This window comes from Carcharhinus amblyrhynchos, chromosome 17 (genome assembly GCF_965287045.1).
Source record: "Carcharhinus amblyrhynchos chromosome 17, sCarAmb.v2.hapA, whole genome shotgun sequence".
In the NCBI taxonomy this organism is placed as follows: domain Eukaryota; kingdom Metazoa; phylum Chordata; class Chondrichthyes; order Carcharhiniformes; family Carcharhinidae; genus Carcharhinus; species Carcharhinus amblyrhynchos.
The window spans coordinates 35,911,834-35,939,355 of NC_137340.1; the positions used below are offsets into that span (position 1 = coordinate 35,911,834).

General features: G+C 41.5%; 1 protein-coding gene and 1 non-coding gene across 11 annotated transcripts in view; one reads left to right on the forward strand and one right to left on the reverse strand.

Moving 5' to 3' along the window:
* Window positions 1–203: 203 nt before the first annotated feature.
* Window positions 204–27,522, reverse strand: part of ablim1b (actin binding LIM protein 1b) — a 385,473-nt gene continuing 358,154 nt past the window's right edge. Inside the window, exons 15-22 of one of the 10 annotated variants that reach the window (XM_080205827.1) lie at window positions 24,696–24,833; window positions 20,892–20,980; window positions 19,254–19,383; window positions 15,768–15,832; window positions 12,072–12,138; window positions 4,700–4,776; window positions 2,492–2,572; window positions 204–780 (exon numbers count right to left, since the gene is read on the reverse strand). In XM_080205827.1, the coding sequence (XP_080061953.1) occupies window positions 667–780; window positions 2,492–2,572; window positions 4,700–4,776; window positions 12,072–12,138; window positions 15,768–15,832; window positions 19,254–19,383; window positions 20,892–20,980; window positions 24,696–24,833 (761 nt within the window). In that variant the 3' untranslated portion in view covers window positions 204–666. Of the gene's footprint in view, window positions 781–2,491; window positions 2,573–4,699; window positions 4,777–7,684; window positions 7,864–12,071; window positions 12,139–15,767; window positions 15,833–19,253; window positions 19,384–20,891; window positions 20,981–24,695; window positions 24,834–27,522 lie in introns of those variants that run through there. The other 9 variants (XM_080205819.1, XM_080205818.1, XM_080205817.1 and 6 more) reach the window with 9 other exon arrangements.
* Window positions 23,552–23,744, forward strand: LOC145354603 (U2 spliceosomal RNA). Its single transcript, XR_013888876.1, has one exon. It is a non-coding gene; the product is annotated as a U2 spliceosomal RNA (small nuclear RNA).

Genomic DNA, 27,522 nt, shown 5'->3' on the forward strand with positions numbered 1-27,522 from the left:
CTGAGCTGCTGACTTTGAAGAAGGTTTCTTCATTTCTCTTTGTATATTTTTCTCTGATATGACTATTGTGTAGAGCAGCTGTACATACACTCTTTTCAACTACAGCACACAGTGTAAAAGGTTTCAAGCAATAAAGTCCAAAGCATAACTTTATACAAACCAGCTTCAAATTAATTCCCTTGTCTCCCCCGCGCGCACCCCCCCCCACCCCACCCCACCCCACTTCCACAAACCCATGCTTTCACAGTGAAAGGCAGAGAACACTGGTTGCTGCACTTTGCTTAGAGTCGTATGGCTAAATATTTTAAAACTGTTTCCAAAGCAGAGTATCCAAGTTAATTAGAAAAGAAAAATAAAGTTGTCCAACTCATTACAATATCCAATCTATTATAGTTCTAGAAAGATTCGAGCAATTTATGGTTTAAAGAGAGATGATATTATTGTGGTTCATTTTATTGAGTGAAATCACACGAGAATCCTCAGGTCAGAATCCTGGCAAATTTTACGTGGGTATCAATTTCTCAAACCTCACACTGGTTATCTGCTGCAGCACAGGTATTTTTCAGAGGTTTGATTTTTGTTAACTTCCGGAACACCTTTCCCACAGGATATTACATTGATATTGAGCCACTGCAAGTTGCCCATTTCCAACATGCATTGTGGGGTTCAGAAGAGGCGAGCTTTCTTCTTCAGCTCATTGCGTTTCCAAAGTGGTAACCTGTCGAACTCCTGGTTAGTCATATTAAATATCTGGTAAAAAACTTCAGGGGCCAGATGACGCTAAAGGAGCAAAGCATAAAGAAAAGAATTAATCAGTTATTATTGTTTATTTGTAATGCAATCCAACAATGCTGAAATCGCATTTATTTATCTAGAATTAGGGACTTTTTCCCTTTGTTAATTTTGATTTAATTTATTGGCATACAGTGAAAAGCATTGTGTCTTGCGTGCTATACAGACAAAGCATACCATACATAGAGAAGGAAAGGAGAGAGTGCAGAATGTAGTGTAGTCGTAGCTAGGGTGTAGGGAAAGGTCCATTCAAAAGTCTGGTGCAGCGAAGAAGCTGTTCTTGTGTTAGTTGGTAGGTGTTCTCAGACTTTTCCCAATGGAAGTGGGGTCCTTGATTATACTGGCTGCTTTCCCGAGGCAATGGGAAGTGTGGACAGAGTGATTGGACGGGAGGTTGGTTGTGTGATGGGTTGGGCTACATTCATAACCCTTTGTAGTTTTGTAGCTAGTATGCTTTTGCCATCATTCCCTCCCAAGTCACTGACTAACTGGGTGCTAATCCCTATGCCAATGTCACTTTATCTGGTAAGAGTGCATTTTGAGTATTCCGATCAGTTTTGGTCATCGAGACATATCATGCTGCCAAAACAATGAGATTTACACAGTGTCAGAGGACTGAGTTAGGAGGCAATAATACGGGAGAGGAAGCAGAGGAGAGAGGACAAGTTAGTCAGCAGAGCCCGAAGAGGTTAATCCAGAGTACTACTTTCAGTTAAATTATAATTGTGGGAACAAGCTAAGGATTGATATCAGAATGTTTGAATGAAGAATGATTCCTATTTGCGATGATTATCCAATTACGGTAAAGAAGCCTAATCCCTAACATAATTCAAATGGCAATTAAACTGATACAGAGGGTTTCTGTGTAAGCATCTCACATTCACTTTTCTTTGTGAGATTGAATGCTTAGTACCTCACCCCGATGTGAGCTGAAGACATAAAGCAGCATCAACTGCTTGCGCTGTACTACCTTTTATTCCTCCTTAACAGACTCCAGTGACAAAAGTTTTTTGCATCCAGGTGGCAGCATGCTTGAAAGTCAGAGAGGGAAATCTTACCATCATGCCCCGTTGGCTGATGGGTGGGATGAGTTGGTAAGATCATGGGAGAGCCAAGAAATCAGGTTTTCATCCGATTTCTCACCTCTCACGATTGGTATCCGGCGAGGTCAGCCTTGTGCCTATTTCCATTTAAATGTATTAGGCACAGAATTAATGAGCATGGTACAGTATCATCTGGGCTCACTGCCTCTGTACCCTCGCCAGGAGAGGTTCCCTCCAGCAAGAATCACAACTGGTCCCTAGCAACAGGGAGGGGTTGTGATGGTCTTGCCCATAGAACTGGAGGCCACTGATGGTCCCTGGAGAGGTTGAAGGCAAGGGGGTGCCACTTGGGCAGTGCCAGCCAGGCAGTGCCAGCGTGGCACACTGGCACTGCCAATTAGGTGCCCAAAGGGCAGGGCCATAGGGGGAAAAACAGCCTGCTGGGGGGCAGGACAGACTGGGAGTGGCCAGTTGGTTGGCAGGAGGGAACTCACTGGCACTCTGCATTAGGCATTGTTGGTCGGGGGGGGGGTAGTGGGATGATCGGGGCTGGCCATGGTTGGGAGGTCAGTCATTCCAGGCAGGTCGGGGGGTGGGGGGGGGAGGTTGCAATAGGCTGTGGGCCCCCGTGGTAGCTGAGCAGACTGTGCTCTCACCTCCAGTCTTGTTCTGTCTACATCTCTTGGTAATTTGCTGCGTCCCCTGTTGGTCACCGAAAGCACGTGATAAGGGTAAATCTTTGCAGTGAGAAAAAAAAAGATTCAATATCGTTTACTCATCTCCAATTATGGACATGCAAAAAAGCATCTTTTTCAGACCTTCTCATTATAATCTATAAGATATAATACCGTTGTGATCCTGAGGGAGACTAATGATTTCTAAAAAGATGCTCAAATTTCCAGTGGCTAAGTGGAAGGGTTACACAAAAAGATTTTATTCTAATAAACAAATGAAAAACAACATTATCTAAATACTATTCAATAGACAACTGATATTCTAAACTACAGAAATGATCCCCCACTTAATTTTGAAAAAAAATCCTTCCATGGTTATACTTTACTCTGTCTCTGAAGTGGACTCTACATTTTCCAGGAACCAGTCCAAAGTGATTCTTGGCTCTGGTGGGCTTGCTTCCTTTCTTTTCCTTTCCCAGCATGGTAATTGAAAATTGACTTTCAAGATGAGGAACGAAGTGGAGATTTTTCCCTTGAACTAAACTAAGCAAATCTTCTAATCTTGTTTTAATCCTCACAAACAAGATCTCTTCAAACTGAGCATAAGACCCCATCCTCATTTCATGTGGTGGCGGACGGGGCCTTCATATTCTCTGTTTAAGGTGCAGGACTAACTGCTGCCATCTTTCTGCTCTCCCTTTCTCTCTCTCCCAGATTTTTTCAAGTTGACGCATCCGTGAGGTTCAGGAATATTTTAAGGAAACTCTGTAAGATGATGGCTTTCTTTGGCCTGTCCCATTCTCAAAGTCCATGGTAAGGTGAATCATATGGGCATTATATCCAGGTAAAAATACTGATTAATTAATCTTCTCAACCTCCAACTCCATTCTGTTTTGGAATTTAGTAGTTTAAAAAGAACAGTTTATGCAAAATCCAAGTAAGATAACCTGGGCTGCATTAATAATTAACATAAGAGTCAAATATGACTCGAATCTTTGGCCAGAATTCTCCAGTCGTTCACACCCCACCGCTGCTGAAAGCAAGGTCAGAGAATTTGGCGCTCAACTAAATCTCCATTCACTGCAACAGAACTGGAGAATCTCACTGGTGTGAATGGCCAGAGAATTCCAGCCATTAACTCTGCTGCTGTATTCACATATTCTGCCAGACCTGTTGAGTTTTTCTAGTGCTTCCTATTTTCATTTCAGATTTCCAGGATCCACAATATTTTGTCATTTTAGGGAGATTCCCGGTTTTGATTCAGACTCTATACTAGTTGTTTACTAGTATACTAGTTGGGGCAGCATAATGGCACAGAATTCTGCCTCACAGCCCCAGGGATCTGGGTTCGATTCCCAGCTTGGGTCACTGTCTGTGTGGAGTTTGCACATTCTCCCTGCGTTTGCATGGGTTTCCTCCTGATACTCCAGTTTCCTTCCACAATCCAAAGATGTGTGGGTTAGGTGGATTGGCCATGCTAAATTGCCACTTAGTGTCAGGGGGACTAGCTAGGGTAAATGGATGGGGTTATGGGTATTGGGCCTGGATGGGATTGTGATTGGTGCAGACTCGATGGGCCAAATGACCTCCTTCTGCACTGTAGGGATTGTATGATTCTAATAGGAGATAAGCTTAGACCCATTAAATTAACAGGTCATCATCCCATGCCAACTTTACATTTATTTGCTTACAGATCTATTTTCAACAGGTTTTCTCCCCTTTCAAACCAGTTTGTTCCCATTCATTCCCTGGTCGTGTGAAGGTAAAATTAATGACTATTTCTAAAAATGATGCACAGGTCTCGCACACTTACCACTAGAAAGGGTGACACGGTGGTTCAATGCAATGATGTACTAACACAATGGGAGGATGTGGGCTAACTGGCAAAAGCATTTTAAGTTTGCAATCTTGCCTATGCTATCAGGAGAGGGTCTAAGCAGGGGCTATACACATTCTCCACAGGAAGGACTGAAACCAGGATGGAAAATGATCCCAGTCACTCTTGTATACCTAACAGTGGCTGACTCAAAAACAGCACTGATAAAAATATGGAAATAGGCCAATTTGTCTGGGAAATACTGTTTGAATTTTCTGTTTACTTTGGTTATTCTCATCGTATGCAGTTAGCTCTTATTTCTTCATATTTTATTAGTCCATAATTCCAGTGAAAGCTGATCTCCGTAGACTTGCCTTTGGCTCCAGCATGTTAGGCATTGAAACTCCCCTGTCCATCCTTGTTCCTTGCGCAGTTCCCTCTTGCGAGGGCTGTGAGAGGCAGAGAGAAATAATGAGGATATGTCAGTTACAAAGCCCATAATGCATGCGCCACTACATTGACATGGAATTACACTAAATTTTAGGGAATTAAAGTGCATGTGATGTAAGATAAACATTCCAAAAGAAATACAGGTAACACAGTATTCTTACTTACTTGAAACAGAACAAAAATAAAAGAATTATACTATATGGTCTTCAGTCTTTCAAATCAGGTACAGTGTTGAAAGATTAACTGACGCCTTGTTGTATTTACTAATGGAAATGGTACTATCAGAACTGTTACAGTAGAACAGCATCACCACTGCGAACTGAAGCTGTTTTGCAACTTTCTGCAACTGCAGTATAAATGCTGCAGTTGAACCCCTTGGTTATTGCCAGCAAGCCTCCATTATGATTTACATTGACATCAAAAAAATGTTCTCTTCAATTGTACGAAACTCCAAAAGGGACAAAGTGAGATTCTTTTTCAGAAATGCTGATCAAAATATGATGATGTTAGTTCACATGATTCCCTGTTGTCCATCAAATAGGCTACCCTTCGCACCATTATTCACTTTAATACTGGACACTAGGGGCGGAATTTTTCCTCCGCACTCACCCCAAGACTGGAAAGTCCAAAGATGTGCAGGTTAGATGCATTGGTGTATAAGATAATGAAAGGGATGGATACGGTAGAGGTAGAGAGATTCTTCCCGCTTAGAAAGGATAGCAGGACTAGAGGGCACAGCCTCAAGATATGGTGGGGGGAGGGGGCTGCAGTTTAGATCAGAGTTGAGGAGGAACTTCTTCACTCAAAGGGTGGTGAATCTCTGGAATTCTCTGCTCGTTGAAGAGGTGAAGGCTACCTCGCAGAATATATTCAAGTCATGGGTAGATAGGTTTTTGATAGACAGGGGAGGAAGCGGCAAAGTGGAACTGATCCACTTCAGATCAGCCATGATCTTATTGAGTGGCAGGGCAGGCTCGAAGAGCTAGATGGCCTACCCCTGCTCCTATTTCTTATGTTCTTATTGGCCATGTTAAATTCTCCCTCAGTGTACCCAAACAGGCACTAGAATGTGGAGACTAGGGGATTTTCACAGTAACTTCATTACAGTGTGAATGTCAGCCTACTTGTGACTAATAAATAAACTTTAAACTTTAACTTCTTAAAGATCCTGCCCAAGGTCAACAGACCTTTGCATAGTCCATGTCCAGCCCGCTACGATTCCTGTGACGGCTGGGATGGGGAAATTCCTCCCCACCCCCAGACACCAGACATTACACGGATGGTCAGCTGGTCTACTGTTACAGTTTTTGTTTCTAAGAGTAGCAAAATGTGTGAACAAAACTATTGGGTAAAATCCAAAGTTTCAAAAGAAAATTTAAACATTATGACATGTATTTTTAAGAACTGTACTGACTGTGTGCATTTTAGAATGTCAATTCAAGGAAAAAAATTAATAATTAGACTGATATACTCAAGCTTTACTCCTTTCCTCGCTTAGTTTCTACGAAGTAGACATTCCATTTCATCACTCAAATAAAACATTAAAATTCTGGTTCAGTTACAACATCTACAACAATCAAAAATAGCTACATATTCTGATTGTACAGCTGACTAATGCTTAGTACATTTTAATTAAAAATTATTCATTGTTTTTTCCTCATCTAAACTAAAAACTCCAATTGAATATAGCAATGCTTGGATTTCATTGCAAGAAAACTAGGCTAAAATCATTACAACACATTCTAGAATAATTTCTAGATTTAAAGTCGGATTTATCATATTAGATCATACATCACTTTAATATTCAGAAAATAATGTCATTGAGAAACATTAAGGCATGTAAAAGGTTCATCTTTCCCTTTTGCGGTCAACGTATTTTTGTCATTTCTAATGACACCAACATACCAGCGTTTCTGAAAAAAAAGAAAAGGAAAATTATTACTCTGGTGCACACTTTATATACGTTATTATTCTTTTCTCTAATTACCTTGATGAAAATGTACAAATGAATGCATTAATATATTAGGCTAACTCTTCTGCTAACAAGGATCTATTTGTTGCTTTAGGTGTCTCCATCTGTAATCGGATGGGTGTTGGCAACGGACGTTCCTGCCACAATCATTATCAATGCTGCTCTATATCCAAGCAACAGTCTACAGCAAGGATAAGAAAGCCACACCAGCTTAGCAACACTTACTCTTGCCACCCAGTCAGATCAAGGACTATAAAGGATTCTGAGTCCCAGAAGGCTTGCAGGACAAGGGCCATGTGGTTCAGATCTAAGTGCTCCAACTTTACTGAGCTGTCAACCCTATCTATGCTGAAGTCATTTTGATAAAACTCTTATCATTTCTACTCTAGAAGAAAATGTGCCTCTATAATAAAATTGGATCAGCCATAATCACGTCAGTTTATCAACTTGTCATGTAGTAAAGTAAGAATTAGATATGTTTGTTCAGCCTGAAGGTTATAACTGTTCTGAAAATAAACTTGTGTTTATTAACTGGAAAGTCGTTTGAACAATGCTGGATCTCATTTTAGTTTTGCACCGTTCTCCTTTCCCTCCTCTCCCATGGGGGGTTGTTTCAGATCTGATTAATTAACACACATGAAATCCCTCTACTTATTGCTTAATGGAGATATTAGCCCAACAAAACTGAACAGTTTAACACCCTTATCAATATAACAAACAAAGAAATGGATTATGCAAATGCACACTTGTTTTCAAAGAGCTCAATGAGTCCATGTGTGCGTCCAGATGAGTACCGTTAGGTTATTTGACCTTGGGGTAAATCTTATGTTGATGATAGGAAGTGGCGGCTGCATAATGATTGACTAATAGTAGAAATATTGGTCTTGGCTGGCCAATTTTATGAAAGACAGCCCCACAGCGATAATACATTAGAGGCAGCTTTAATTAACTGAACTGAACTTCTTCCACTTATGGAATGCAAGTCCCACTTACGAGAACAATGAGCCAATCTGACAGGCTAGCAGCTGAGTAGTTCCAGTAGCATCGGAACTCAGTAGGAGTCTGAAGAAGGAAGGACATGGATGCAGGACTTAGAGACAAGTCTGGGTCTTTGGTCTAGGAGGAATCAGAAATTGGGGGAGTGGCATGAGGGGTGAGGTTCTGAAGGTTCGGGATGGAGACACAAAGTGGGGGATACCATCTTGGGGTAGGTGCACAGGGTTCCTTCCCTCCTCCAAAATGGAGGTCCAACCCTTCCTTCCTTCCATAAAACACAGGAACAAAATTAGGCCACTTGGCCCACTAAGTCTGCTCTACCATTCAATCATGGCTGATATTTTTCTCATCCCCATTCTCCTGCATTTTCCCCATCACCCCTGATCCCCTTATTAATCAAGAACCTATCTGTCTTAAAGACACTCAATGATCTGGCTTCCACAGATTCACCACTCTCTGGCTGAAGAAATTCCTCCTCATCTCTGTTTTAAAGGATCGTCACTTTAGTCTGAGGTTTTGCCCTCTGGTTCTAGTTTTTCCTACTAGTGGAAACATTCTCTCAACATCCACTTTATCCAGGCCTCGCAGTAACCTGTAAGTTCCAATGAGATCCCCCCTTGTTCTTTTAAACTCCAATGAGTACAGACCCAGAGTCCTCAACCATCCCTCACATAAGCTCTTCATTCCAGGGATCTTTCTTGTGAACCTCCTCTGGATCCTTTCCAAAGCCAGCTTTCTCTTTCCCATCCTTTACCTTGAGAGTTTGAAAGAGTGGACTTTCTATCTTTCTCCATCTACGATATTATGGTAGCAAAGAGAGAATGAGGCTCTTAACAGCCCATTAATTAGGGACCTAAGAGTAGGTTGGCAGGTGTACTCTCTGGCTGATGCTTTACCATGGAATACCACAGAATCCCTACAGTGTGCAAGGAGGTCATCTGGCCCATCGAGTCTGCAACTCTCCGAAAGAGCATCCCACCCAGGCCCATACCCCCTCCACTTACCATGTCTCAGAACCTTGGCTAATCCATCTAACCTACACATCTTTGGACTGTGGGAGGAAACCCACACAGACACTGGGAGAACATGCAAACTCCACACAGATAGTGACCCAAGGCCAGAATCAAAGCTGGGTCCTTAACACTGTGAGGCAACAGTGCTAACTACTGTGTCACCCTACCGGTCTCCATAACTCACCCACTGTGTTAATGGCAACAGCTCAAGGGTGGGTGGGAAGGCAGTGGGCTAGTCACCAGTTCTATTTTGCATATCCCCCACACCCCAGCCTGCAAATACGCTGGCACGGAGCAACAAAATCCCCTCCACCAACACCCCCTCACCCCTACACCCCTGCAACTGTCCTGCCCAACCTCCCCCACCCGGCATGAATTACTCACAGCTGAACATAATTCAGCAAACACGATCCACTGAATAGCAACTAAAAACAGAAATCCTAATTCGGTTTTATTCTTCTTCAGGGTTCCTGCAACACTGAGCAGTGGCCAGAGTATATTCTGCTTCCGGCTGCTAGGTGGCAATGTCAAATTGTATTCATTAAAAGGGAACTCGGAGCCTTACAAGGGGCATTCTGTGGAATTATAACTACAGCTTCAGGAATAAATGTTCTTTCAGTTTTATCCCTTGCAAGTCACGAGCAACAAACTTTAAAAAGGCAATGCTAAAATCCAGAGGGAATCACAGCCTAAACAATAGGATTTTATAAGTCAGTAAGAATCGATATGAAGACCAGGATTATTAATGAAATCCATTTGTTACAGAAAACATAATAATAACGTTTTCATCTGGACAATATGAGGCTCAGCATGCTGTTTGGATGGTGGGATTTGGACATCCAGGACAGCACCAAGTACTTTCTTGAAAAGTTGGAGTGAAGGCAGTAAGTAATTGGGTATCAGTCTAAATTCTGGGCACAGTTCCTTCAGGTGCTGACAAAGTATGGAATAGGAAATGACTATTCAGCCCTGTCAAGGCCACTTCTTTTGATTTGATTTGATTTATTATTGTCACATGTATTAGTATACAGTGGAAAGAATTGTTCCTTTTGTGCAACACAGACAAAGCACACCATTCAAAGAGAAGGAAAGGAGAGAGTGCAGAATGTAATGTTACAGTCATAGCTAGGGTATAGAGCAAGATCAATATGATACGAGGTAGGTCCTTTCAACAGCAGGGAAGAAGCTGTTCTTGAGTCGGTTGGTACATGACCTCAGATTTTTGTACCTTTTCCCCCCAAAACCCTCTTAGATTTTAGCATACCTTCTGAATTTTGAGGGAATGTTGATGTATAAATCATACCATACCCCAAACAAAATTCACTTCTCAATTGACCGTAATCAACCCTGCCTTCCCAGAAAGCAAAATAACAGTAAAAACTGGGAAGTGTTTCTTTCCTGGTGGGTTCCTGTCTTTCAGGTAACATCCCTCCTGCCTCATAGCAAGCCCCAGGAGATAGTTAATCCTGTCCCTATTTACTTAGCCTTAGAATTACCTATCATTTTCCCAGGTGCATACTTAACCAGGTCAGCTTTAACAGGGGTAGAGACCCAGGGCAGACAGATAAATAAATCATCATCTACCATGATATTTATGAGGAGGCCCAGCAGTTAGGGCTGGTTAAATGGTGTCACCCATTGAAACTCTCACTTTCTCCAGCCCCTTCGCCTTGAGCAACCAAACATGTCAACATGTTCAGGTCAAAAAAGCTGAGGAAGTGAGGTCCAAGCTGGACTTCAAGCCTGAACAACACCCTGAAATTAAATAGGCCTCAAAGGAAGGGGCAAATTAACATAAGAGAAAAAAGTTAAGCTAAGAAAGGACTGCTATTAAGCTGGTCTTTTATGCCTGATCGTGGAACACCAGGAGTACTGTTTTTTGATAATTTTGAATCAGTTTTTCCTTCTAGCCTAACAGCTGCTCATGCATGAAACGCCCAAACATTGCATATTCCTATCTCCGCACCCTGGTCAGTACTAAAGATGTGCCAGAATTATTGAAACAACTTGACCTTGTCCTGATCCTAGATCCTCTGGTGGTTTACGAAACATAACTCATTATATGCTAGCAGTGTAGTGGAAGGAGTTTCAATCCCAATATCACACAATCACACAGTACTTGGAGTACTGTGCGCAGTTCTGGTCGCCTCACTATAGGAAGGACGTAGAAGCTATTGAAAGGGTGCAGAGGAGATTTACAAGGATGTTGCCTGGATTGGGAGGTATGCCTTATGAAGATAGTTTGAGGGAGCTGGGACTCTTCTCCCTGGAGAGACGAAGGTTGAGAGGCGACCTGATAGAGGTTTATAAAATGTTGAGAGGAATAGATAGAGTGGATTCTCAGAGGCTATTTCCCCGGGTTGAAATGGTTGCTACGAGAGGACACAGATTTAAGGTGCAGGGAAGCAAGTACAGAGGTGATGTTAGGGGTAAGTTTTTCACTCAGAGGGTGGTGAGTGAATGGAATCGGCTGCCGTCAGTGGTGGTGGAGGCGAACTTGCTGGGGTCTTTTAAAAGATTTCTGGATGAGTATATGGGACTTAATGGGACTGGGGGTTATAGATAGGTCTATGGATTGGTCGGTATTGATGTGATCGGCGCAACTTGTGGACCGAAGGGCCTGTTTGTGCTGTAGTGTTCTATGTTCAATCCCAACAGCGCAGATTGAAGCTGTTTGGCTCATCAAGTCTGCACCAACACTCTGACAGTGTTTTACGCAGGTTCTGTCCCCCACCCTATCCTCATAGCCCCACACCTTTATCGTGGCTAATCCTTCTAACCTAGACATCTCGGAACACTAAGGGGCAATTTAGTATGGCCAATCCACCTAATGTGTACATCTTTGGATTGTGGGAGGGAACCACAGCACCCAGAGGAAATTCACGCAGACACAGGGAGAACATGCAAATTCCACACAGAGACCAGAATTTTCCCAACCCGTCTGCTACGATTCTTGTAGGGGGCAGACACACAAAGGTCTGTTGACCTCAGGCAGGATTTTCAGGCTTGGGACGAGTGCGGCCCAGAGAATCACCCACAGCCGGAATTGAACCTGGAGAGGCAGCAGAGGTAACTACTGTGTCGCTGTGCTGCCCTTTTTTTTCATATATAGTTTCATATTAGATGGATCTGATACTTGCATTACTTCCTTATACTTTCTAAATAAATCAGACAATCTACATTCCGAGCGATTTAACAAAACTCACAAAGAAGTTTGGAGTCAGTCATGGCACTTGAACTATTTTCTGAGAGAGGAATTTAAATGTGTTTTATAAGCTGGACAGATATGCATGGAAACACAAGACGAAAAGGCATTCCTACCTCTGACACCATCGCTTACATCGCTGTAGCTGTCGTACTGTGTGAAATCTGTGGACTGTGGCTACCACAACAAGAGGGGAGCAGAATTAGCCTTTAAAACGTCTCAACAGACAATTATACTTTGCCAGTTACTGTAGATCAGTTACTACATCATGTACTCTACGTAAAGGTAGACAAAGATTATAATAATTAGACCAGGGTTATATTGTAAATTAGCCACTTAACGTATGTGGGTAACTGCATTTGTGATTAGTAAATTAAAAAAAAACCCATTGTGGGTCAGGTGATCGCAACACTCACATTCGTAAGGTATCTGCGAGCATACTTTAACTTTTTTGTGTATTTGTTGACAAAATGGTAAGATGCAAAGCAGAGAGACCGGATGTCCTTTTTAAATTGTGTACATTTTTTGTGTTTTTTAATGCTTTACTGGTGAACTGTGTAACCTGAGTGAACACTCTGGTCTGCAGCACCATGGAAACATGGGCGCGGTGGTTGTGGATTAGCTGGATCAATGGACATAACCAAGACAAATAATATTGAGAAGCTCCAAGAGAGCACTTAATGGCAAGCAGCATCCATACTGAATGGGCATAGTAAGAAGTCTCACAACATCGGGTTAAAGTCCAACAGCTTTATTTGGAATCATGAGCTTTCAGACTGCTGCTCTCACCTGATGAAGCAGCAGCACTCTGAAAGTTTGTGATTCCAAATAAAGCTGTTGGACTTTAACCCAGTGTTGTGAGACTTCTTACTGTGCCCACCCCTGTCCAATGCTGGTATCTCCAGCTCATACTGAATGGAGGGAAGGCAAGTCTGGCTCATTTGCAAGTCAACATTTTCTGATGAAGTCAAAGTATAGCTCGTAATTGTTGAACAAAAACCTTCACGCTGCATGAAAACTACTGCATCCAATGAGAAAATGCCGGATTTCCAAACTTTAGTGAAAGTGATTTCACTAGGTTTTGCACAAACTTGTTAAATATATATACCCGTTAAGCACATTTACCTGTACTGTGTGTGGCATTTTCTATTAGAGATTGTCCATGTGCTAAAATGGTGTATCCACAATAAAACCTGTGGCTCCTCAACAATTGCTTTTGAAAAATACTAAAATAGACACAGACCTACATCTTTCACATGCATGAATATAGTGGGCTGCATTTTCCCACCAGGAATGGGAAAGCAAAGTCAGTTTCCAGAACCCGAAACTTCCCCCATCCACAGGGGGGAACAGTGATTGAGATTGTCACAAAGGCACCCATTAAGTGGCATGGAGACAGGTTCCCAGGACAATTAAGGATTGCTTCCTGCCACTGCACCAATTTTCAGATCCAAATTGCACTTCGCCTTGGCTGCCATGGACTTTCAGTTTCTGATCAGTCTGCAATGTGGGAACCTTATTAAAAATCCTGCTAGAATCTGTATGGACTACATCAAATGTGCTATTCTCACTGACCTTTCTTTAGACCACCTCAAAAATTTTAATCATATTAGTCAGGCATGATCTTCCCTTAGCAGATCTATACTGAATCGCTTTGATTAATCTGTGTCTTTCTAATAATCTCCAATAATCTACCCACCATCAATGTTCGGCTGACTGGCCTCTTATGACCCCTTTGGTCCTTTTGGAATCCCTACAGTATTGTCCCCTTTGGAAACCCTACAGTATCATAGAAACCCTACAATGCAGAAGGAGGCCATTCAGCCCATCGAGTCTACACCAGCAACAATCCCACTCAGGCCCTATCCCTGTGATGCCACATATTTGCCCTGTTAATCCCTCCAATTTGTGCATCCCGGGTCACTAAGGGGTAATTTTGCATGTCCAATGCACCTAACCTGCACATCTTTGGACTGTGGGAGGAAACCAGAGCAGCCAGATGAAACCCAAGCACACGCGGAGAGAACCTGCAAACTCCACACAGACAGTGACTTAAGTTGGGAATCAAACCCAGGTCCTTGGAGCTGTGAGGCAGCAGTTCTAACCACTGTGCCACTTCTCCCCTCTCTAAAAGATGGTACAACATTAGCAGCCCTCCACCTCCACACCTACAGCCAGAAAGCATTGGAAAAGGATGGTCAGAATATCTGCTATCCTCCTGTGCTTTTATAGCAGGCTGGGATACATTACATCCAGGTCCGGTTATATGCCTGCTTTCAAAGATGCTGAACCTCTATTTCATCTCTCACTATGTTGATCCTATTTAATATTTCATAGTCCTTCTGCTTGACTACAGTTGTGTTTACCTGCCTCTTTTGTGAAGATACTTATATTGATTAAAAACCATCTCCAAGTCTTCTACCTTGACATACAGGTTACCTTTTGGTGTCCAATAATTCCAACTCTTGCCTTTCAAACATTTTTAAAAACTGTTTGTTCTTTATCTTGATTTTACTTTCCAGCATTTTTTGTGCCCTTCATTTTCCATGTGACAGATAAAAAGCCCACAGTGATGTGAACCTAGTGATGCCAATGGGTCAACTCCAAACTGATCGTGGGGATGCACACGTTTCAAAAAAATCAAGAGAGGACATCTTTCATTTCTCTGACCATTTTGGTTAATTATTTGGCCTTTCTAAATTCAAGGAATGTTAGCAATTGAGGAAAATAAACGGTGAGATTTTCCACAGCCCCTGCGGCATGGATGGTTGAAGGGAGCCTGTCATTGGCCGGTGGCGAGATCTTCTGATCCCGCTGCTTTCAACAGGGCTTCCCGTTCTACGTACACCCACCGCCAGGAAACCCAAGGTGAAGGTTCGCCTTTGGCAAGACCAAAAGATTCCTTCGGCGAGAACAGCTGGAAAATTCCAGTCCAAGTTTGCAGTTCAGACTTGCTCCCCCCAGTATCAAGTATTACCAGCATCGGGTGCAACATAGAAAGCTGCAAAGTTAAGTTGTTTGTAGATTCCCTGGGGAATCGGCCAATGCCCAAAGCCCAGATGACTTTCCCAAGGGCACGGAGAATTTTTCAACTATATCTTAATTGAACCAGAGTTGTGGTTCCTCTGTGTGAGACTACTGATTAATACCAAAATAGTGATATTTGAGATGTTGGGGCTGGATCAACTCAATTCCTGCAGTATCCTATACAGCAAGAAGCTTTCCACCCTATCAGTCTGTACTGCTTTAAGTCAGGGTCCCAGAGCTGATCCAACAGTGTGTTCATTAATTGCAGAACTAAATCCTCTTCCTTCTGATTTCTTAATACTAAGTTGAAGTAAAGGATAACTTTTCTCCACGTAGGACTTTTATTAGAAGCAAATCAAAATGCTTAAGCTTCAAAATGATAACAATCCCGGCAAGTCAAATTCTAAATCTTGAGTAGCTCACTCCATTGCATATATTAAAAATGAACAATGTTTTACACGTAGAATGGCTGTGGTATAACAGTGATATGTATTTTCAACGCTGTCATAACTTTGTTTCATAAACATGTGTGTGTAAAACACTGTAAACTCATTTGTTCCAAAATTTCCCGTAACAATCCATCCTTTACAAATTTAAATTATATGAACATGCTTCAGACAACTTGTCACTAATTATTCTTGGCTGGCACATATGAAAACTCCAGAGCTCGGGTTACAATTTTAAGTAAAGGCAGTAACTGGATCAGTCAGACACAAGGAGTGCCAGCTCATGTCATTGGCCATTTACATAGTGTGTGTTGCATGTGAGTCTTGTCTTACCCTATGTAATCCATTTCTTCCATAACCTGGGAGAGAGGATGTTTTGGACGCAGAAGCATGCAGTGCTGAAGGGGAGAAATGAAAAAACAACATTAAAACTTCAGAAAGTTAACAGGAGACAACAAAAGTAATAAATTTAAGCTAATATTCTATATTAACAACTCTAGAGCAGTAAAGGGAATAGGCAATTCAATATGGATATGATTTAAAGGTAAATAGTGTTATCAGGAATAGCAGTAACATAATGTTTAAGTTTATTTATTAGTGTTACAAGTAGGCTTTCATTAACACAGCAATGAGGTTACTGTGAAAATCCCCTAGTTGCCACACTCCGGCATCTGTTTGGGTACACTACGGGAGAATTTAGCATGGCCAATACACCTAACCAGCACATCTTTTGGACTGTGGGAAGAAACCAGAGCACCCAGAGAAAACCCACGCAGACACGGGGAGAATTTACAGACTCCATACAGTTAGTGACCCAAGCTGGGAATTGAACCCAAGTCCCTGATGCTGTGAGGCAGCAGTGCTAACCACTGTGCCATCGTGGCATACATATATGAAATGCTTTTTATATAGAGGAATGTACATAGAAGCCGAGGATCAATCTTTCAAAATCAAAGGCATCACATTCACACCCACTTCCAGCTTATTCTTATTTTTTTGTAAGAATCAGAATTGCATTAAAAAAAAACAAAATACACAAGTTATGGGAGTGTAACGTTAGATTGAAAGATTTGTAAAGTATTGTCCAGAAGGGGAGGGGTGGAGGGGGGGGTTCGGAGTGGATGGCAGCCAGGATAAGTCTCTGCAAAACAATGTAAACCTGACATGACATACATTTAGGTGATTAGATGACAGATAAATTGGCCCAATAATCTTCACAGGGCAATCATGGTTGATTATTTTTTTTCAAGGGATAAGAGTGTCACTGGCAAGGTTGGCATCTGTTGCCCATCCCTAATTGCCCTTGAACTCCATGGCTTGCTAGGCCATTTCAAGAACAACACAGCACAGGAACAGGCTCTTTGACTCACTAAGCCCGCTCCGATCACGTTGTCCTACCTGGACCAACCGCCGGTATCCCTCTATACCTCGTCTGTTCATGTGCCTATCCAGATAAATCTTAAGTGTCGCTGACACATCTGCCTCAAGCACCTCACTTGGCAGCGCATTCCAGGCCTCCACCTCTGTGTAAAAAAACTTCCCCTGCACATCTCTACTGAACCTTTCCACCCTTACCTTGAACCTGTGCCCCCTTGGGATTGTCATTTCTGCCCCAAAGGAAAGCTTCTGACTGGAAGCTCCAACAGAGGACAGTTAAGGGTCAATCACATTACTGTAGGTCTGGAGTAACATGTAGGCCAGATCAGGCAAAGGTGGCAGATTTCCTTCTCTGAAGGTCATTCGTGAACCAAATGGATTTTTTTGTGACAATTAATGATTGTTACCTTTAATACAAACACAGCTGACCACTTAAAAATGGGACTATGTACAGCTAAAGCAAACTGAATTGATGCGAAAGAGGACTTGAAGCCTCACAGAGTAAACCTCACCCAAAATAACACCTGCTCCACCAAAAGAGCAAATGGACATCTTCTCCGGAATGTTTTTGCTGAGCTGGTTTGGGGATTAAAATTCCTTACTTCCTAAATAATCTGATAGATTAATTGATTACTTTGACAGGAAGGTCAATTCCTGGGGTCCGTTCTCATGTGAGGAGGAAACTATCTTGGAGGTGAGGTAGCAATTCAATGGAAGTCTTTCGAAGATTGGAATGTAAAGATATTGAAGAACCCTGTTTCTTACTGATGAGTGCCCTTTCCCACGGAGCTACTGCTTTCATTCAGGTACAGCAGATATACGGAAAGATTAACATTAGAGCTGCTATCTTGTGATTATACAAAATTTTTTTAAAGGTATAAATGCATTTCAGCAAGTGAAAACAATGTCAGCAGAGTGCATTCCTTTAGTGTGAGAATAATTTTGACTGTCATTATATTGAGGGAATACAGGCTTAAAACATTAAACTAACATGTTCAATGATTGCACTATTCTGAAACGTGAAGGAAGGAAACAACCTGGAGTACTGATTAGTTATTTCATTAATTGAAAGCTTTTCATTTTAATTAGAGACTTATTACTTCGGATTTTCTTTGTTGGGATTGTAATACTTCATAAAACCATCTCTCAGGGAGTCACATATTGACAACTCATCATTTCAATTTAATAGCTGGAGTTCTCCAGCCAGAAGATTTCTAATTATTGGTGGTTTTTGAAAGGGGTACATGATGATTGGTATTTGGGAAAATAACGGTTGATGTTATGACTGCTACTATGTTACATACTCTCATCCTAGTTTATAGAGTCCATAGAGTAGAATCCCTACAGTGCAGGAGGCCATTCAGCCCACTGAGCCTGAGCCAACTCCGACAGAGCATCAAACCCATGCCCTATCCCCATTACCCTGTGTATTTACCCCACTACTTCCCCCTAACCTACACATCTTGAGAGACTAAGGGGCAATTTATCATGGTAATCCACTTAACCTGCAGATTCTTGGACTGAGGGGGAAAACCGGAGTACCCAGAGGAAGCCCACGCAGACAGAGAGAGAACGTGCAAACTCCACACAGGTGGTCACCCAAGGCCGGAATTGAGCCCAGGTCCCTAGCACTGTTAACTACTGTGCCACCCATAAGCCTTAGGGAAGCTTTAGTTTACGTACTGAACATTGGCAGACATAAAGAAGTAGTTGGCAGATCATGGGTAGGTGGAGGTCAGCATAACTGTCTTCTTTCCTTTTTTTTAGGCTCTCTCACACCCAATCTATTGTCAGAAGGGTGGAGCAACAACTTTCTCCAAAGGTTTCTGACAATGCTAATGGTGAGGAATAGCTTGCAGTGATTTAGATTCTGTTTCAGACTCACTTTGTGCAATGTGGCTAACATGGTGTCTCCCTTTGACAGACCGAGGATAGATCATCATCTCTCTGAAAATGGCATAAAACCCATGTACACATGGATTTGCTTTCTAAGGCGGAGCCACCATTTGGCTAACTGATTATAAATGGGCATTTTTAATATGATCATAACATTTTAAGTTAGGTGGTTTGTTTCTGATGGGTGTAGACGAGATGGGCCGAAGGACCTTTTCTATGCTGTCGATCTCTACGTCTCTATATTGGAAAATCCTATTATTGCCTGCTGAAACCTCTCTAAACCAACTTTTAATAATGCAACTAATTCAAAAATCCCATTGAATGATGTCTAATTCAAATATTCAAGTTAATTATAAGAAAGTGCGTTATATTGCCTGGAACTACATAAAATATCATCCAAAGTTTTGAGGCAACATTGTAATATAGAGAAGCTTGGCTTGTATAAAGAATATTAAGTTCATTTGTCAAAAGGCCCATGGCAAAGAATTACAAATTGATAAAGAAGTTATTCATCGCACACGTTTAATGAAAGATTTATATTCTTACATGCATTTCCTGCTGATTCATAGCGATGTCTGAATTGGAGATCACCAGAAGGAGTATGAGAGGCTAAACGGGCTAGCTTCTCCTTTTCCAGCTCTTCCTTTAGGATCAGCTTCCCAAGGCCTGACTGGATCTGGACAATTACAAAAGATAATTCCCAAAATAAACAAATCTGTATTTCTGAAGAGCCAACGAATGCAGCTCCAGTCAGGGGGAGTTAGTGAGATTAGCTAAACATCGTTAGGGTTTTCCCTGGAGACAATGTCCATTTTTTGAACATAATTTACTTCAAGCTGTTTCAAGAAGCTGAGTACAAACATGAGCAGTGATACATTTCGTGCAGTAGGACAAGACAAACAATCCTGCTTTGATTAAGGATTAACTTCATTTCCTTAACCCAAGCAATACTGAAGATGAACATTGATAAACATTGGTTGGTGATTAGTCTGCAGTGTGACCTGTCCTGTTGTGCTGGGGGAACCCCCAAATGAGAGGAAGAAGAAAGCTTTGCATTTATATATCACTTTGCATCTTTCACAATCTCGGGACATTCCACACAGCACTCAGCAGCCAAAGAAGTGCAGCAATTGTTGTAATGTAAGAAATCTGGCAGTCAATTTGCGCACAAGGTCCCACATTCAGCAGTTTAATAAATAACCTGATCGTCTGTTTTAGGTGTTAACTGAGGGATAAATGGTGACCAGCGCACCTGGAGAGCTCCCCAGTTCTTTGAACAAGGCCTTGGAATTAGTTCCATCCACCTGGGAGGGCAGACAGGGAGGTACTCTGGAAAATTCTGAGTTTAGTTGTAAACTTTCATGAATGACATCAGTTGGAATTCAATGCCAGTGGGAACCTCTGGTCCCACTGATGGAACCCCGCCCCCCACGCCATCAGTTTCCTGGCAGCATGGGGTAGAGCCAATGGGAAATCCCATTGACAGCGGCAAGGCCAGAAGATCCTGCTGTTCGCCAATGACAGAATGCCTTCCAATGCCGGGAAACACGCAGTAAGGAATCCCGCGCGCTACCACATAGATGATGCAAAAGTATTGCTGAAATTCTTCCATTTTGTATGCCTTGTTACTGCTGCCAGCGAGAACAGAGAATTTGGCACTCAGTAAATCTCCATTCGCAGCAGCGGGACTGGATAATCTGAGCTATGGATGAGGTCTGAGCCATTAAACTGAAATGGTGCTGGCTGCAGATTGTTTGCATAAAAATAGATAACTTTAAAAAGTACAAAAATACATACACATCTGAAAAATACTCTTGAACAACGGTTATAGGTTTAATATGTGCTATCAGAAAACTGAAATTTGGTTGAAAGTCAGACCCAATTGTCTCAACCTCTTTGCATTAGCCTAATATCAATGGGCATGACACACAAAACAAGTACATACATAGATATACATTAATTAATTATTAATACTGCAGCAGTCATGAAAAGTTAGGTTGACTGTTACAGGTTGTCATTTGCTTGTTTCGTTAACCTCAATGTTATAAAGGGTGCAGACTCGATGGGCCAAATGGCGTCCTTCTGCACTGTAGGGATTCTATGGTTCCATAGTAAATTGACATAAAATATATACTTTTTTAATTATACATTCTAACAATTCTAGATACCACAAGGTAGTCATACTTTGCTGAGTTGCTCCTCTTGGAGTTGTCTACGTCTGAGTTTTTCCTCGTCTTCCTCTTCTCGCTCACTCCCCCTCCTCCTGTCCATTCCTGGTGGCAACAAAATACAACGTCAGAGGATTGTGATAGTATATCCTGTCTTGTAGGGGTTTAAAACCAAAGCGGGATGAAGCCTGCAATCACCTCGGTGGCTTAGTCCCGGTTAAGATTGATTCTCTGATTTCAGCAAGGAATTAGTGCACAAACTTCAATTTTTTTTCCCTCTTGAAAAGAGACGTACAGATGGCAATATTTGTCTGATGCATTAATCAGCAAACTGGCCGGTGCTGTGATCACATTGTTCAATCATGATTACACCCATGCAAGTCCCAATCCATCTTGACGGTCGGACCTCAAGAGTAAAGTGTAAAAATGGGCTCTGTCAGGCATCAGGATAGTCAGGGAGAGCATGCCACATGGGTGGGGGGGATGGCAAATGTATACAGCCTTCCAGCAGGCTCCCGTATTCTCAAGGAACTAAAGCAGCAGGAATCGTCTTCCTGGTGTCACAAACAATAAAAAGAGGAAAAAAGAAACTACTTGGTCCATTCTAGGAGTGCTAGTCCCACTTTAAGGACCCTTGATTGGACTGTACCATGTCAGGAACAAATGAATGGGACACTTACAAGAACAGACACCCATTAGTGCATGAAAACCGGATCAAGGTCCAATGATGGGTATAGAAGCACCATTCAAATAAGACTGTTGTCTGATCCAGACGGGAGTGCTGGCTTTCTGCTAGTTACATTCAGCGGGATTCTCTGGCCATTCACGCCAGTGGGATTCTCTGCCCCCCCTCCCCACTGCAGGGAACGGAGATTTGGCTGCCAAACTCTCTGTCCTCCCTTTCAGTGCTGGCAGGGTGTGAATGGCCATAGAGTTCAGGCTATTGGACTCATTCTGGGCAGTCAAGTGACATACCTACATTATAACATTCTCATTCACAGAATTGTTGAGGTACAGAAGGCGGCCATTTGGCCCATCATATTGCTACTGGCTCTTCAAATGAGCATTATGACTGAGTGCCATTTTCCTGCCTTTTCCCCATAACCATGCCCATTGCTTGTATTCAAAAAATAATCCAATGCCCTCTTGAATGTTTCAGTTGAACCAGCCTCCATCACACTTCCAGGCAACGCATTCCTTACCCGAACCACTTGCCGTGTGAAAAAGGCTTTCCTAACATAATTGGGACAAAAGGCATTTGAGAACTGCCCGTGCAGTGATCGTAATTTAAAAAAGAACATGCTTTGTGACCAAAAAGACACTAAATCTCGACAAACATACCCGGAACTTCCTTGTTTTCTCCTGATTTCTTCAGGGCTTCAAAGTTAGGTGCAAAACCCACCAGGAATTTATGAATCCAACCAAAAAAAAAACCCCTCAACATGCTATTTAGTGACATGTGCAGTTAGTAAAGTGACAAAGGGATTTGTGGTGAATCTGTAATTTTAGCCGCTGCATGTTTGTCAGGGTAAAGTCAAGTGTAATGTTCTCAAACAGCAGTGAGTAGCAATAGTGGGGACTCTTTGAGAAAATGACTTGTTAACAAAGGTGGAGAAAGAAGTGGGAAAAAGTCCCAAAAAGTCCTTTTGTTCCCAAGTTACAGAGTACATCTGAAATAATTCAAGAACTTAGGGGAAGGTTGCGTGGCACAAACTTATCTTTATCCCACTCCAATGCTTCATCAGAAATTGAAGCCAAGATCTAAAACAGTATTTTTTTAAGCTCACACTAGAGAGTTTGGGCCAACTGACTTATGTTTTATATAAATTTCACTAGTCTCTCTTTCCAACCACATTAGTCAGCTGGAGGAACACTGCTGTCATATATTACAATGGAAATCAGTGGTTTGAAAGAAATTGGGAAAAAACTGTTTAAATCCTCCTCCCCCCCACTTCAGAAATGAAAAAAAAACACATATTTATGCGTGAAATATTGTTTAGGTCAAATTACTGGCACCAAAACAAATGCAGAGCATTGGTGTTGTTTGGGAACAGTCAACCAGATTGCTGAAGACTTCTGAAAAAAGCCTTTGGCAGTAGTACACTTTTTAGAAGACTAATTTTAGCAATATTAATTTAAGTTCCAATACTGAAAGTCTTTAAATCCATCCACAGTGCAGAGCATGGATAACTGAAACCTTCTCTCTACACTGATAATGAAAAAAGTGAGATGCTTCTTCTTTTTGGGAGATGTGTTTGTGACCATACACCTGATTTGAGTTGCAATAAGTGTTCACCTAAAAAGGCGAAACACCCAAAGGACATTAAGGGAAGGAAAGCTTCAGATAAAATTACAAGGATATTGTTCACACACAGAAACAATGCCTGACAAATCTTATTTTCTCAAAAATGCAAATCAGAACAATGTCACGCCATTTTCAACATAACAACATTAAACCCAAATGAAACATTCCAATGATGTTGTTGCATCAGTTGTATATGAATGGAAAATAAATCTGTCACGCATTGCTCTTTGAGCACAATACCCCTTTTTAAGCCAGGAATTTAAAGGAGGGGTTGACAGCAATGCTCCATCCTGCAGTGTTCAGAGATCACAGCAATGAATTGCTTGTACCTGAACCTGCACCAACATAAACTGTCAAAAGCTACACTCAAAATTGCTTCTCAGCCTTTTGGCTAAGATCAAGTATAGTATTGGTGTCCTACGTTTGACTGAAGTCATGAGGTTGCATTGAAGCTTCATTTGAAGCAATTTTTTTAAAGCAGCATCTTGGCCTTTTGGCTAAGATGCAAATGAGATCAAGCCTTGGAGGGGGTGCAATGCCTGCTCCAATCAGCTTGGATCATGTAGATAAGCCCAAGACAGGAACAGGCTTGCTTGTCTTGTCAGCTTGGATCGGGAATGGCCCACTTGCTGAGACTTTGAATTGGACTTAGATTGGATTGAATTGGATATAAATAAAAAAAAACTGTCAAATGACCTTCCGCCTCCTGGATTTACATTCCAGCCAAATGTCTCACTCATCCAGTTGCTCTGCACAATTGGATTTTTGTCTGTGGTTGTTTGGACTCACAACTGCCCTTGTGAAGTGATCAGTTTAACCACAATGATATTTAGGCAATGTAAGTGTATTGATGTTTCTTGATAAATAGCACTGCATGTGCACCTTGAGCACACTGGGTCCAGTTAAATGATAAATTGGAAAACTATAGCAACTGAATGTGGATTCGCATCTCAAGAGAGAGACACTGGCGGTCCAAGGCTGCTTGTCATTGGAACTCACTGGCTCATTGAGAGAGCTGGCTGTATTTGGCCAAGGAGCTATATGTAGTGACAAAAGGGAACACATGACCATTGTCTGATTCCATTCTCAGGATAAGCAAGAAGCGGCACTTTCCATTCAGAACATTTCTGGCTGTTCTTGTGACAGACACTACCTTTGCGGTCAATCAGTTCTAATAACAGCCAGTTGAATGAAAATCTGCTGCACTGTTGACTTCACCTTCTACCTGCACAGAAATGACTTCTTGACATATGACAACGTATCAGTGAAAATGTTGGTCGTAACAGGAAACCCTGTTTGCAAAGTCATGCGAGTTCAGATTCAGATTTTTTAAAGTTCAGAATATATATATTAAATTATTAGCATTATTAGAAACAAATGAGAAATTTAAAAACTTTCAAAATTTTAGTTTTGGCAATGTTATCCTGACGAACTTACATTATTATCTTGGAAAACAGAAAACTTTAAAGAATAGTTAATGAATTGCAAGGCCCGTTTGTCAGGCTTTTATCATACCTAAGGTACCTGAACCTGGCCAGTAGTCAGTCTCCACCTCAGAACTTTGATCGGGATCTGGAGCCTGGGCAGCTGGGAACTTGGAAGACTTGATGATTTCCACGCCTGTCTTGAGTTGTGCTGCCATTGCAGCTGCATCTAGAGTGGCAACCAGTGGGAACTCAGCATGTGCTACTGTGCCTGAAATAGACTGGGGTTTTCCTACTAGCCTGCTGTAGGCTTTCAGCACCCTCTGCTAATCAGTACAGTGTTAGTGACATCTCTTCATCACAAATAATAATCGTATTCTTCTGGCATAAAGTTACTATGCTTTGTTTAGCAACTTAATCATTGTATTAACTATTTTATAATGGGTTAGTCATAACAGAAAACATCACAAGTAATTATGGAAAGAACTGTAGCACATTTATATATGAGGCCTAATATTGAGGGACTCACTTTTAGTGCATAATATGGCTTATATGTTAGATTTAGAATTCCTAACACTCTTGTTAGCAAACCTCAATAATGATCTCAAGTGATTTTAATTCTTTGTCTTAATTTAACAAAGCCATTGATTTTGTATAGCAGAGGGTGTAGTTTTTTTTTAAATCAGTTGACTTAAAGATATTTACACAAAACATAATAATCATTACTTTATAATTTTGGCTGGCGCAAAGGCGCTTTTCATGTAAGGGAAGTTCACCAATGAGGAGGTACACTTGAGCGGAGTGGAGACTGGAAAGTCAGTATTGCAGTGCCATCTCCAATTCAGTTTATTTAAACGTGGTTCCTCCTCAGTGCCTCTGGATCAATGAGCTTGACTGTTAGTGTAAGTCTACTTATTGAATCTAAAAAAAAAATGGTCCACCTCTGAAATACTTACTCACATCACATTGTGTCCATTCCGTTATGTTATCCTATTCATTCATTTTTACTAACATTGTACTGCTGCCTGTCCTGCCAAGCTCTCTGTTCTCTGAACTCCATTTCCCAGTTTAGTCCTGATGGTGTGCTTTCCAGATCCATGTCTGTGTTTAGTCTATCTTCTTCCAGTTCACCTCCTCTTCTTGGAAGTGTGGTCATATTCACCTAGCCTTTTTAACCTTCTAGCTACCATTCCATTGTCTTTGCAACATTACCTCCGAAGACGATGGATGTGGTCGTAAATTGCCAATTAGCCAACAGCTTGAAAATTCTAACTTAATCAATATGCACCAGTGTGGATTAGCACATAGATGTCCTACTGGTGTTCTTGTTGTCTGAATCATGCCTCTGAACTTCTGTTCTTAAACAATTTGGTGAACCATCTGTTTGCACCTTGAGCCTCTCCAAGATCTGGCACAGCACCATTCTAAACAAGTTACTGCTATTTACTCCTCTCGCCAAAGGCATATGCATGGTTGCTGAATGTTAAATTCTCCAACCACAAAATCCTAGCATGAAATCATATGTGTGAGTTGGAGTCAAGGTGGTAGTGCTGACTTTCTGACCATGCTCGCGTCGAGCCAACTTATCACAGGTCGTGCACTGGATTGGAAAATTTATCCCTTTAGTTTCTGCTTAAATTGCTCTATCTTGCTGACTTATTTCCTGACTCTTTTCCAACAGCTATGGAGCTTTTTTCCATAGCTCCATGTATTTTATTTGAATTTCCAAATCCAACTTGGTTTTTCCCCCCAGGATTTTGAAACTACAGGCATCTGTACTACCTCCAATATTTCCTTCCACCTACAGCCTTCAGACTTCTGATTCCCTCATCATTAATTGCCGACTTAATCTATTTTTCATTTTTCAGCCTTAGTGGAGTCCTTGGTTTCCAAACTTTTTATTTAAAAAAAAGATTCTGCCTAATAATTTCAAAGCTAATCAAAGGTACAGCTTGATGATTAATGAGGAGTTCTCCTGGTATGAAGAACAGTCTTATGTTCAATCTAACCGTGAGGTGTATTACTGTTGCCATGTTTCACTAGAAGGACAAGACTGTTTAGAGCAGCTATTTTTATTTGAGTTAGTTCAAAATAATGTTTCAAAACCTTCTGGCTAAGCTCAAGCCCAAGATAGGTTGCAATATCTTATCAGCTTGGATCTTGTTTATCTCTTTTGTGGGGACCATGAATTGGATTCAATTAGAATTTGAATTTGGTTTTTAGAGCAAGCAAGGAATGGATTTGCGTTTAAACTTAAAAAAAATACTGTTTCAAAGGCAAATTTTTTGTTGCAAATCTTGGAAGAGGTCAAAGTGTCTGAACTTTGAATTGATGGGTTCACAAGTAGATGTCTGAGTATATGTGAGTTTGTTTGCTTGTTTTGTTAATGCTGTCTCAGTGGCAGATTTCCTTTGCCAATCTAGCAGGCTACCAGTGCCCCCTGGTGGCCGAGATGAAACATTAGGGGGGACATACTCCAGTTTCAGCTCCATTTTCCAGGCCTGTTTCTGTGCATGTTGGCCATTGAAGGACGACCACCTCAGGCATTAAGTTAGATGACACAGTAATCAGATCTAGTACATGTGATGTTACTGAAAGATTAAGCTAGCAATAAACCGATGAACGTTAAAGGAATTCAGACTTAGTATCTGGGGGGGTTAAACTGGGAACATTCCTGATTGTCCAGATCAGTAGATCATCAGAAACCTCAGCAGAACGGCATAAATGCTGGCATGAGAGACATGTTTATTAATAGTGCAAATAATAAATCCTTTGAGGCTTATAATATTTCCACACCAGTCTATTAATTAAATATGATAAAATCTGCTATTTTTATGTTGTGCTGCCTACTGAGAGATGTATTTTTATTTTACTGTGGCCCAAATCAATCACTATTATGGTAGGAATGCAGTTCTAAG